This window comes from Mirounga angustirostris, unplaced genomic scaffold (genome assembly GCF_029215605.1).
Source record: "Mirounga angustirostris isolate CCGP_5_RB_7025 unplaced genomic scaffold, mMirAng1.0.hap1 SCAF_7, whole genome shotgun sequence".
Taxonomy (NCBI): Eukaryota; Metazoa; Chordata; class Mammalia; order Carnivora; family Phocidae; genus Mirounga; species Mirounga angustirostris.
Window position 1 is genome coordinate 64038457 of NW_026991715.1, and position 13656 is coordinate 64052112.

The 13656-nt window shown below is 37.0% G+C and overlaps 1 protein-coding gene across 3 annotated transcripts in view; it reads left to right on the forward strand.

The window, feature by feature from the left end:
• VCAN (versican) overlaps positions 1–13656 on the forward strand; it is a 115413-nt gene that overhangs the window by 36619 nt on the left and 65138 nt on the right. For all 3 annotated transcript variants that reach the window (XM_064596338.1, XM_064596339.1, XM_064596340.1), the window contains one exon: positions 7938–8231. In XM_064596338.1, the coding sequence (XP_064452408.1) occupies positions 7938–8231 (294 nt within the window). The remainder of the gene's footprint in view (positions 1–7937; positions 8232–13656) is intronic.

Genomic DNA, 13656 nt, shown 5'->3' on the forward strand with positions numbered 1-13656 from the left:
GAAGTCCAATTTATCTCTGTTCTTTGGTTGTTTGTGCTTGTGGTGTCATATCTAAGAAAACACTGCCAAATCCCCAGTCATGAAGACTTGCTTCTGTGTTTTCTTCTATAAGTTTTATAAGTTTTAAGTTTTACTTTTCTTTTGATTGATTTTGAGTTAATTTTTGTATGTGGTATGAGTTAAGAGTCCAGATTCATTCTTTTGTATGTATAGACATCCAGTTGTCCCTGCACCACTTATTGAAAAGACTATTCTTTCTCCCATTTAATGGCTTTGGCATCTTTTTGAAAATCAACTGTTCATAGATATATGGGTTTGTTTCTGGACTTTCCATTCTATTCCATTGATCTATATGTCTCTACTTATGTTAGTCCCACATTGTCTTAAATACTGTTGCTTTGTAGTAAATTTTGAAATTGGAATGTATGAGACCTCTAACTGTGTTCTTTTTCAAAATTATTTTAGTTATTCTGGGCCCTTGAGTTCTCATATGAATTTTAAGATCAGCTTGTCGATTTCTACAAAGAGGCCAGCTGGGATTCTGATAGGGGTTGCATTGAATCTTTAGATCAATTTGTGGCATATTGCCATCTTAACCATATTAAATCTTCAGATCCATGAATATGGGACATTTTTCCAATTCTTAAGACCTTCTTTAATTTCTTTCATCAGTGTTTTATAGCTTTTAGAGTATAAGTTTTACAGTACTTTTGTCAAATTTCATCCTAAATATTTTGTTCTTTTTTGATGCAAATGGAGTTTTCTTTATTTCTTTTTCTGATTGTTTGTGGGAAGTATATGGAAATGCAATTGATTTTTATATATTGGTCTTGTATCTTGTATCCTGCAACTCTGCCAAACTTGTTTATTATTTCTAATAGCTCTTTAATGGCATGCTTAGATTTTCTCTATATATACCCTTGCATTTATAATCTTACCATAATAGTAGACTTGTCATGATATACATCCCTTGAAGCATGTGACATTTGCTCTAAGATTTTGATGTCAAGATCTTTTGGAATTCTGAACTGAAAGAGCTTCTTAGGAAATATAGTGGCCATTTACCTTTCAGCTGTGAAAAGTAAAAAGAAAAAAAAAAAAGCCAAACTAGGCTGATTGTCCTGTGTTGACCCATAGCCATACCGTGCCTGTCAAATCAAATAACATGTTCAATCTCTTAGATATTTTGAAGACTCAGACACCCAGAAATATTTTAGAATTTCTTTCTCACTCTAATTAAAATCTTACTGCTTTGTCAGTGGGAAAGAAGGAGCTATGACATCCTGAAAAACCATAAAAATACGTTTAAATTTTAAATTTTAGTGCGGTTTCCTATCTCTTTAAGCTCTTCAAATCGACATACATGAGATCTTGTATAATAACACATTGACAAATACATGGATTCCTTTCCTTATCTGACTTAGAGCATTTTAACTGACTCTAAGAGCCAACTGATGACAATTCTTTAGTAATTAATTGGAAGTTAAAAATTCAAAATTCTGTCTGTGCTCTAAGCCACATCATGCTTCTCCTTCAGCCTAAGACAAGTGAAAAATCTGAAAGGTGCTGATCTGTCCTTCCAGTCTCATTACCCCTAAATTGGGAATAATGCCAGGCTTGCACTCGAGATGGAATGAAGATAGGTTGGCAGCCCCTGAGGTTTTCTTGTCACTGTGAACAGAAGGGTGGTCTCTGTGCAGGTTGAAGGACCAAATCTTAGGGGAACTGACATGCTTTTGAATTATCTTCAAATGTTGGCCCTCAAAAGATTATATAGCAGTGTATGTTAGCTGTTAATCAAACATGTACAGCTGATGGATACTGTGATCCAGAGTATAATGAGCATTAGTCTTCAATGCTTTGATCGTGTGTACGTAGACACAAAAAAGAGCAAGAGTGAGAGAGGGCGAGAGAGAGAGAGAAAGGGAGAGAAAGAAAAGAAAAAATAAACATCCTTTGAAACTTAAAAGTCCAAAACTTCAAAGCTAATAATAATTATGCTGAATTGCTTTTATCATCAGGATATTTGCCATAAATGGTTTTATTATATCGGCATTTAGAAGCTCATGTCACATGACTACTTCCTGCTTACACACTGTAGCTACTTTTACATATATTTATTACTTATTATAACTTAAATAGCAAGGCAATGTGGTAACATTTTTAAATCCTGAACTTCCTTAAAGTGAAAAAAAAATCAGAGTTCTTTTTTCAGATGGATAAAGGGAATCATGATTAGCTTATAAGAACTTATTTTCAGACTGGACAGTTCATGATAGAAGGGTTATGAGCACAAATAAGCAGAAACAAACAATAAACATTTATCACACTACCCAGCAAATATACCCAGCCCAGAAAACTGTGATGGAATTTTGGCTTTGACTACCTGTCCACTGAATCCAGGAGAGAATGGAGTAATTATGTATGTCCTGCCCCTGCCAATTCCCCTTTTCTCCTTGGTATTTACAGGGAATTGTCTGCAGGAAAGAAAGATCTTATCCTCGCTTTGCTCTAGAACCGGACTCTTAAATAGTTGTTCTGAGTTACTCCTGGGTATAAATTCTAGCTTTTGAACAGTGCAGGTCATTTTTAATGTTTGATTTATTTTCATCATTGTTTGCCATTTCAGTATGTGTCATTTTTTAGTCTGCCAAGAAGCCACTTTCCCATTTAGCAATCAGAAGTGTGGAAAAAAGAACACGCATGGTCCAATTTCCAGGGAGTCTTGTAGCAGTTAGTTGTCAAACAAAAGTATTTTTTTCCTTAATATTTCTGATGATGTTAATTCCCTTGATTAAAGTAAATTTAATTTGTGGAATGTCACCAGATATTAAAGTCTCACCAGCGGTGTCTTCCAGTTTCTTCTAGGATATCCCTAGAAAGTTGAAATAACAGGAATAATTCAAACCAATAACATTTAATTTGAGATTTTGGAAAAATATGCATTAAGATACCACATATATGTTTTTCAGATAAGTATGCAAATTATCCTATATCTGCAATCCTCTGTTCAGCATTATTATATCTCATGTGTGTACTAATGTGAGCATATATGTATACACCTCAATGAATTCTTACTTATGCTAACTTAAATTAACTTGACCTTTTATGTTAAGTAATTATATGTAAAACATTTTGTATATTTCTTTCCTGACATTTTATTTGTTCTCTTTAGAGAAAAATTAAGTATTCTCTCATAGGTAGATAACATTTACAAACATGTTCCGAATCTTTACTCTAGTTACCAATTTGATGATAAGTGTCTTATAGATGTAGCTACCTTGAAGAGGCTTCTTCTGGAACTTAGAGAGCAGACTCATTGTCAACTTGTAAAAGTAATGTCTACCATCCAGGAAGGCAACTATCCAGTAAATCTAAAGTACATTAAATGGCTCAGTTACAAGTATTCAGTGGTAGAAAGAGAACACAGCCTTGTCCTGTGCTAATAAAACGGGCATTTTATCTCACAAAAGGTTTTGCTTTCTCTCCCTCTCTAACGCAGTACTATGATTCAGAAGGAACTTTTATTACCTACATCAGAGGCAAAAAGGTGCCTTTAAGATACCTTTGGGGCAGGAACTTATACAACCTGACCAATTAAGTTGTGTTGTAGAGAAAGAAACTAAGCTAATGCACTGAGTTGCTTTGCTTGATTTCCCAGGTTTGCTTTCTCTTTCTCTTGATTCTTTGGTGCCTGATGTGCCCTTGACTCTGAACTTCAGACTTTATGTCTTGATGCATCCTGTTATGATCATTCATTTTTGGACCAAGGCTGGAGTTACATTATTGTTACTGGCCCAGACTTAGTATCTGTCTCATTTCATTCTGCTGCGTTATAGTTTAGAACATATAATCTGACCTGTAAATAATTCCTGATTATGGATTTAAAAACTGAGAGTAGATCACTGGAAACATTGAAAATCTTAACATCTTGACTGCTTTATCATTGTAAAGTGGTCAGTGTTTAGCTTAAAATCTGCATTTTTTTTCCTGTGGTATCGATATGCTTTTTTTTCTGTGGGAAAGCTTTGTGCCTACCACTTATTATTGAGGAGAAAGCCTGCTTTTATCTGCTATTCCTTGGCTTACTTTTCTCAGAAAGATCTTCTTTTAAGAAATGAACCTCCATGTTCATTAAATACCATCTTAGATGCTTCATCGAGGTCCCTGCCTCTTCCCCGTCCCCTGTGCTCACTGGCAGGCTTTGATGCAACCCTAGGAGGCAATGGACTTCATATACCCTTTGCTTTGTACTCTAGCTTTTTGGCTCCTGCTTAATGCTGTTTGCTTACCTGGTCCACTTTGCTTCTATCTTAAGTAGGTTGACACGTAGGCAACCAGAAACTTAATAGCAAATTATACTTGCTATGGATTCATTGAGTTTGGAAAATGAGTCCACGAAACAGGTCCATGGACTATTAATTAGTATTCTATGAGTAAAGGAGGCTTCTCTGGTCAGATGGCTTACAAATTTTAACTTCCTGTGGGAACTCTCAATAAATAAGCTATAATATTAAATGCTCTGAGAAGTCTTGCAGAAACCTGTCAGATCACTTGCATTTGTTTTCCAAATGCAGTTGTCCGTGGAACCTCTTTTCTATAGAATACCTACTCGCATCTAAAGGATCACCAGTTTTCTGTAGAAGACATTTTTGGGAATTATGTTCTTTGAACTTGGACCATAAATTAACAGTCTTTCTGATCCACATCTTCAACAATAAGCTTTTAATAGGTTAATTCTGATTTAAACAATAGGTCACCTATGTTTGTATTATGTTAGATAAAAGATATATAATGTCAAAGGATTATCTAATTAAAACCAGGCATCTAATGAATAAAAACAAAACAGGAGGTCATAGATGTCTTAGGAATCCAAGACACTTAGTAATACAAATTAGTTCAATTACTGCTGTGCATTACCTATTGACTTACCTTTTCTATTTTCTGGTTTGGGTTTCAGTATAAAATGGATGCTAGGATATTCTGGCATATTTTAGAAAAGTATAAGATGTCCTGGCCTTAATATTTTGAGGTTGATACATAGGATGGGCAAAGTTTGGATGTTTGACTCAATGCCAATTAAATCTTTTTTTTTTAAATCTGAGTTGAATGAAACCCAATGGTGCTATCTTTTTCAATGTTTTTTTTTTTTTTAATTTTATTTTCAGTGTTTGAAAAGTTCCTACATATAAAGGAAAATAGGTGGCCTTGTGGATAATAGAATTTAATCAAATAAGTAAAATGATTATTTTATGGGTATTGGATAGATGGATGGAAATTATATCTTCCAAACAAATGAATTAAATAATTGACTGCAATATAGTCAGACTTAACAAGAGTTTCTATATAAAAATTCTATAAGTAGATCTTTATTGACTTAATAATAATAAGGGAATTCTCTTTTTAACCTACCAGCATCTTCTGAAACCTTTCTTTCCTCTAACACCCCAAATATGTTTGCTGTTTAAAAGAGGGGAAACCAGTTACCCATGAAATCCTGCTGTCATTCTTCTTCACTGGCCCTTTGGTCTGGCCACATTTGGAGAAGTTGATTTCCCCCCATATACAGACTGGCATTGCTGTTTGGAATAGCAGACTTCTACTCTCTCAATTCTATTTCTCTGCCTGCTTTGATTGGCTGATCACTCTTATTACTATAAAGGAGCAGTCATTTTGCCTCAAAATTGCAGTACATCACAGGGAACTAAGGCAACAGAAGGATATTCCAGCTGTAATAACAAATGCAAGTGTTCTACCTTGGAGGGAAACGGTTTGGCGTGCTGCCCTCTCTCACTCTTGCATTCCTTTGAAGTGCATGAGGCTGCTCAGGAGCACACAGTCTCTCTGTCTGCCTTGCCCCAGGTTGCTTTAAGCCAAATCCATAGGTGAGATGAATCAGCTCTTCTGGACCGCAGCTCCCCACAGCTCGGCTGCAGTCAGCTTTTTTGAATGTGCTGCTTGGGGAGGACGGAAGAAAAAGAGCACCTTGTTTCTTAACAAGAACTTGAAATGCCATTCACTTAGCAAGGATTATTGAAGATCTACTCCGTAAGTGGTACTGTGACCCTTATGCTTTTAAAATTTCTTAGGGAGGGAGATGGTGCAGGAATGCGGCTGGAACTTACGTTCTTACAGTGTATTTTGGATTTGAGGTTACTGTCCTTGCCAACCTACACAGTTAAGGACAAAAAGCGATTCCCACCGCCCCACCCCCCTTACTTTTTTTCAGTTAGGTAGAAGTCATTTTTCTCTCTCTTCAAATAGCTCTTATAGGGATTTGGCCTATTTTAGATTCATAGTGACCAAAGCTGACGTGTGTGATTTGGCCATTTTTCCCGCGATTAATTTTTCTTGTTTTATGAAGCTATTGCACACTCAGAGAGAGTAATGGCTCTATTCATTGTAAACAATCGCTTGTTACATCTGGCTTTAGTCAGGTGAAGAGCCGAATCGTGAGAGCTCTGGAGTCCCCTTGTCTAATAAATCATACAGTCAGAGACGGCCTCAGTGAGATGCAGCCGGGATGCGCGGCTGCAGTAATGGGCTATCAATATTTTCGCTTCCCCCTGCCTCATTTTCTCTCCCTCCTGCCTGCTGTATTTGCTTAGGTATTCTCTCACCCTGCCTCTGTCTTCGAGCCACTTGTGCTCTAATGTGAGAAGCATCGTTTAATTTGCATTGAATTTATTTACGCCCCTTGTTTCGTTAGCTTCCCACGTACCGATTCAACAAAGCATTTATTCTAGCATTTCCAGAATATTTTATTGTGACATGTTAAGTTATTGTGAACAGATTCTCTGCTAATTGGGCCTGGCGATGAACAAAGTAAACGTTCAGCCTTCCTTTGTTAATCAATAAGCAAATAGAAGAGTCTCTCAAACTAGCTAGAGCCCCGGCTAGCGCTAGCGCGTATGATGTCTTTGTGAGACGTGGAAAAGGGCGCCCCCTTTGGGCAGACATATTGTGAGAGGTATGCACCCTGGGCAGAGGGAGGAGCAAACAAAAACGTGCCTCTTCCTCCGGGGGGACCTTGGTCTCTTGGGCCAGTTGGAGTGGGAGCGAACGTTAGGGGGCCTCCATGCACTCTCAGCCCCGGATGACGTTACAACCATGGAACCCATCTTGCTTCTGTCCCTTTGCATCTTCAAACCCTGGAGTTTTTCTTGTTTTGTTGTTTAATTTGATGGGAGTTCATCCATTTTGATGGTAGTGATAGGTGAGAAGGAGGGTTCGAGAGCTACTGTTGGATTTCAGGTGAAACGACGTGAAATAACCCGGGTGACATTTTAGTATAGTTTCCCTTTCCAGCCTGCTCTTTCACGGAAAAGAAAACTCGTTTCCCAGATGATAATCGAAAGACTCAATGGAGAAGGTGTGTTCATTTTAAAGAATTGATTGTAACTTTATTATCAAATGGTTGCTTCTGTTTACCCGTGGGCCATAGAAGCAGTCATTTGATATTAAAGTTAACGTATATGAACTTTTCTGGTATGTGTCACACTAATAGTGGCAAAATTGAGTCGCCATGCTGTTTACTGCTTTAAAGAACCAGAAGCTGGGCGCCTGGGTGGCTCAGTCGTTAGGTGTCTGCCTTCAGCTCTGGTCGTGGTCCTGGAGTCCTGGGATCGAGCCCAGCATCGGGCTCCCTGCTCCGCGGGAAGCCTGCTTCTCCCACTCCCACTCCCCCTGCTTGTGTTCCCTCTCTCGCTGTGTTTCTCTCTGTCAAATAAATAAATAAAATCTTAAAAAGAAAGAAAAAGAAAGAAAGAAAGAAAGAAGAAAGAAAGAAAGAAAAAGAACCAGAAGCTGCTACCTTGCCATGAAAAAAGTATTATGTCCTTCTAGCCGCTCCCTCCACCCACCCACCCATAAAGTGGAGAGGAATGAATAGTAAAACTTAACGTTTGTTGTCGTGTTGTTTTCCCTCCTTATTTCAGGTGATGTGTTCCATATCACTGCTCCCGATAAATTTACCTTTGAAGAAGCTGAAGAAGAGTGTGAAAACCAGGACGCCCGGCTGGCGACAGTGGGGGAGCTCCACGCAGCTTGGAGGAATGGCTTTGACCAGTGCGATTACGGGTGGCTGTCGGACACCAGCGTTCGCCACCCTGTGACTGTGGCCAGGGCGCAGTGTGGAGGTGGTTTACTTGGGGTGAGAACCCTGTATCGTTTTGAGAACCAGACAGGCTTCCCTCCCCCTGATAGCAGATTTGATGCCTACTGCTTTAAACGTAAGTGTTTGAGACCTTTTTAAAAATTACAGATTTAAAAAAAAAATACTTCGAAGACATGCCTTGGTGTTCACCTAGTGGTGGGAATGGATTCCATGTCTTGCAGTGTATGCACAGAACGCAAGCAGTTCAGTGACTTTCAAAAGCTAGTAAACGGAACAGCAGCGATATGGTTAAAACAACAGGAAGTTTGACAGATGTTTTTTAGAGGTGATGAGGAAATGTCAAGTTAAGGTCTTAACTATGCTCCATTGCACCTAGAACCACAGAACATAGTTCTGATTCTTTGTTTTTGTTTTGTTTTGTTTAACATTAATTGCAGTCCTTAATGTAATTAGATTGTTGGTGCTGTAATGTTGAGGCCAGCTGTGGCTGAGTTGAATCCTTGAATTCTGCTTATTTTGTCTTTGTTTGGTATGTCTTTCTTTGAAATGGCGGAGAATTCAAATTTCAGTAATTGCAGGTGAGTACTTGGAACAGATATGGATAATCATAACATTCAATTAATACCCTACAGGAAACCATGCTATAAATAAGTATCTCCTTTCATCTTATTTTAATTCAAGTAATGGAAATATGTGCCTTCTAATCACTAATTCTCTAGTACCATATCGAAGTACAGTCTATGTTCTTTGAAAGGTGTAATGTAGGCTATCCTCAGTTAGGTTTGCTATTTAAAATTGATCTTAAGTGACATCTCTCCACATTCATGATATAATTGCTTAAATTTTTCAGATGTCCTTAAATTATTTTAGCAGTAGTAGTCACATGATAGAGTATCATGCTCGTAGGATGCTTGATCAAACAAGCGAGTAATCCAGAGTCTCACTGTGATTTTTACTGAAGGGCCTGTATTGTTGTGACAGCTAAACAAAGATTTCCTAGCATTTGGGGTGAGTATGTTCAAAGTAGAGCCATGTTATATTGAAATAGAGTAAAGGGTTTTACTAAGTTTCCAATATATCTTATTTTAGTAATACATAACTGAAATGAATAGAAAATATTATGGAATTGGTTTCTAAACTGAAGTGCACAGGCATTCTTTATCAACCAAACAGTCACCGCTAGGGTGTCCGAGTAGAAGAGCCATTAGCGCTGTGGAGAGGCGTGATCTCACACGCCGTGGCCTCCCCGCTGAGCTGCCTCTGCCCACATCTCCTCCTACAGACTCGGCTTTCCGAGTGTGAGAGCCATGTGTTGAGTGTCAGGGCAATACAGGCTGGCCATAAAAAGCCACTTGAAAATACTGACTTTTGTTCCTAGGCCCTGAAGCAGCAGAAAAGTTCTTCCTTACTTATTTTCAGGAAAAGAAACAACAATAAAGAGGAAAGCCTATCTCTAAAAGTAGAAAGATAGACATTCTTTTAACAGTGACTTTCAAGTAGTTGAAGCTCTAAAATCAGTTTTTCATTAAGTGACTATGATTAAGAACTGAAATCAGATTGGTGTTGGGGGGCAGGGTTAGGGAGGTTTAATTAGGGAAGGAGTGGAATTATCCAACTGGACTACCTTGCTCAATTGGATTTTCTTGTGCTTGATAAAACTGGCAAGAGAGCACTTTTAAACAACACTTTTTTTTTTCTCCCTGAGGGTAAAACTTAAACCGAAGGCTGTCTGTAGACACAGAGAATTCATCCTGATGTGTTTTAAATTATTTATTTAAATGAGGAATTCACATGAACGCATGAAATGACAAGATACTTAGTTTCAAATACAGTAACCACCTACTAAAAATCTATATAATATCTGAGAAAAGTTTGAAAGTTTAGGTCCAGTTTTTTCTAATTCATCTGAATCGATAGAACTTGGAAATATATAACTTGCAAATATCATGGTTCAAATTTTGAGTTTTTTCCAAACCAAAGTGTAATCTAAACTAATCCAAATCTAATCTAAGGGTTAGAGTCTTGTTTATTTCTTCCCTAAAGCCTATTATATTTAAAATGCATTCAGCATCTAAAAGATTTAGAAGGCTTAGTCATAACATAAAAATCTTTCTTAAATCAAACACAGTGCCAACAGCTTCCCCAAATTTCTTAATTCATTTTTCAAGGATTCTTTTAATGTATACATTTTAACGAATTTTAAAAATATTCTCAAAATGACTTGACTGCTACTCACTTATCCCACACAGTTGAGCGGTGGCTAAATACTTAGGGTGAAGTGTATGAGTTGTGACCTCAGCAAGAGTTCCGAAAGCGATTTCAGAGATGTACCGCTGGTTGGTTAAGTAGAGGAATTTAGAAATTTAACCATATTTCTCTTGCTTGCTTTTTACCAAATGTAGAAGGGGTTTTTAAAGCCACCTCTTGGTGAATGAACAATACCAAACCTCACTGTGCTCTAATTCTCTTTTCCTTCTACCGTCACTGAATAGAATATTAACAATGGCTGATGACAAGCATAATTAGAATCTATTCATGTCAAGTAGATTTGAAAAACAAGGAAATTAGTACATTTGTGAAATGAAATTTTCCTGTGTATTTTCCTGTGATGATTAAACTAAATTGTGCACTTTTGATTTTTCTTTGACCTCAGAGTTAAGCAAGTTCTGTGATAGTTAGAGACTTAGGACTTTGAAAAATCACCCATACATCCCCAAATTTAAGTCAGTCAAAGCCACTCAAGACTCATGATAATCCCTCACGTTATGTTATTAATGATCTCCAAGACAGGGAGATAGAACATGTTTCCTAGAAAACCCATTCTCATATCCTTTTACCATTTGGTCAGATAGTTTTTCTAATTATCTAAATTCATTGCATTGGACTTTAAGCCCATTTTTCCTTTTTAAGTTGGAGACCAAACTCTAAATAACAGCCATTTCTATTATTGAACACAGTTGTTCAGTTGTTTCTCAGCATCTTCCTCAACTGACCTAATTTTCTTGTTTTGAAATTTTAATTTCTAAGTGTCTGGTCATCTATGGGATCTAGCTTTGAACCCTCATTTTTTTCTATCCCTCTGTTTGATTAAGCTAGGAACTAGAATTGTGGCTTAGAGAAGGCTAAATAAGTTCCCACCACTTCATGTGCTACACTTCTTACATATTTGTTCACTTTTAAAGTCGGCCTGCCCTTCTAACCTATGGTGTGCTTATGATTCTTTTTGTCCCCTCAACTATAATCTGACTGTAGGCACCAAAACTAATACTTCCCTAAATGGCATTCTAAATATGTTTTCTGTTTTTTGAATTTCAATCTGTTAGCATTCAATCACTCATAAAACTTTTTAAAAAGAGTTTGAATTCTAATGCCATTGTTCCAGCCTTTATTCTATTTACCGATGAAGTCCGAATCAACTTATTGAATATCTGCTCTATTTGTGAATTCTCATGTTTACAGTTATTTATGTGGAAAACATTTTAATGTAGAAGAACTAATTTGAAATTAGTCACTTTCATATAATGTAGGCAGTATGGGTGTGCATTAAATCTACTATCATGCTGCTAAATAGGATCTTTATATCTTACTGGGAAAATCTGCCTCGTGTCTTATAACAGAAGCACAGAGAAGAGAGTCCATAGGACGTAAAATACCATAAGTACAGTGATGCAAAACATCTGTGTGGCAGACAGCTGCAAAGGTTGGAATGGGGCTTTTGTGGGAAAAGAAATATGCTGATTTCTGTTGGCTTCCTTAATAATGAAGCTAAAGGGACACTGGTAGGTTTCCAATTCAGAAATTTCTCCATGTGAATTCTTCTGGAAGGACACTTCGGGAATAACTTGGAGTTGCATTTTCACCTTTGTAATAGCCACCATTAATATAGTAACATTTATTCTTAAGATATCTCTTTGGAGATATTTGTGGTTTTTAAAATTATTTCCTCTTTTTGGAATGGTTGAAACAATGATCAGATATTCTGAGTTATGATGGAAATCAGCTGTTAAGTTGACGAAAAAGCCCCCCAGCCCCAAAGGAAGTCTGAGGTTTTCCATTCCAAATAGTAGAATTAATTAACTTAATTATAAGCAGACTTTTAAACAGAACTCTAAAATTATCGAAAACCCTTGTTTTTGAAAACAAAGTCACATACATCCTGGCTTTGTAAGGGAGAGTCTCTTAGACACAGTGCTGTCACTTTACTATGCTCCAGGACTAGACGAAGGCAACACCAGTGGTACAGTAATAATGGGCATTGATGTACAATTTAGTTTTTAAAATCTGAATCCTTTATTTTTATAACACTATAAAAGTATTTTCATAGCATTGTAAGAAGTTGCTAGCCCAGAACTTGGGTTGGAACATGGGACAGCCTGATCCACAGGACTTCTGTTTGGCCCTAATGCCATATCATCTCCTTTTAAGTTAATTTCGTCAGCCACAGAAATACTCAGAGGAAAAAAGCAAAATTAGCTATTTTGCTGTTCTTAACAATAATATGATTATTTTTTCTCTAATATGCAGTGTGTAAGTGACTACGTTATGTTTCCATGGGAACTTTCTCTGTATGTACATTTTACTATTTCCCCAAAGAAAGCTGTTAGAAGACGAAGATGATATTTGGCCATGAAATGAGGTAATAGTTATGGAATTTCAGAGGATAGAGAATTGAATTAAAAGAAAGATCATCAACCATGCTTTGGCTCCTTAAGTTCATGTCAATCAAAATAGACCAAATCTTCTTCCAGGAAGTGAATATAGAAAAGGATTTTCTTATGAGGAGAAAAAAAATTATTTAATGTTTTTGAAGAATCCAATTATTTTTTGTTTAGTTTTGTTCCAGCATAAAATAGTAATAGGTAAATAGTGACAGACTTTGGAGAATATTTAAATGTTACCATAATGTAAATGGCCACCAAGTTTTCATTCTAAAATTAGTGAATCTGGGCTTCAGAATGGTCTGGGAATGACCACAGCTAATAACAGCTCATCCCAGACAAAAATAAAGAACCTGTTACAACTCAAGTCTGATTTACAACAAAATCGCATCATTTTATCCTCAAAGTATTTTGATAGGCTTTAGTTTTTAGAGCAGTTATAGGTTTTAGAGCAGTTAGATTTCCTGTGTACGCCTGCCCCCTCTCATGCACAGCCTCCCGCATTATCAGCATTGCCCACCAAAGCGGTACATTTGTTACAACTGATGAGCACACATGGACATACCATGATCAAAATTCATAGTACATAAAGGTTCATCCTTTGTGCTGGACATTCTGTGGGTTTGGACAAATACATAACGACATATATTTATGATTCTTGTATCATACACAGCAGTTTCACTGCCCTAATATCATTAAGTTTTGACAGAATAGATGGAGTTCAAAGATAGCCAGTTTAGTTTTCCAAGGACTCCTGTTTTGGGATTATTGAGAGTTAGACAGAGATATTACAGATACTACAGATGTGACAACTCTCATCAGGGAGAACAGGCATTCCCCGTACAGCTAGTTTTAAGTCATACTGGATGTGGCGAGAGAATG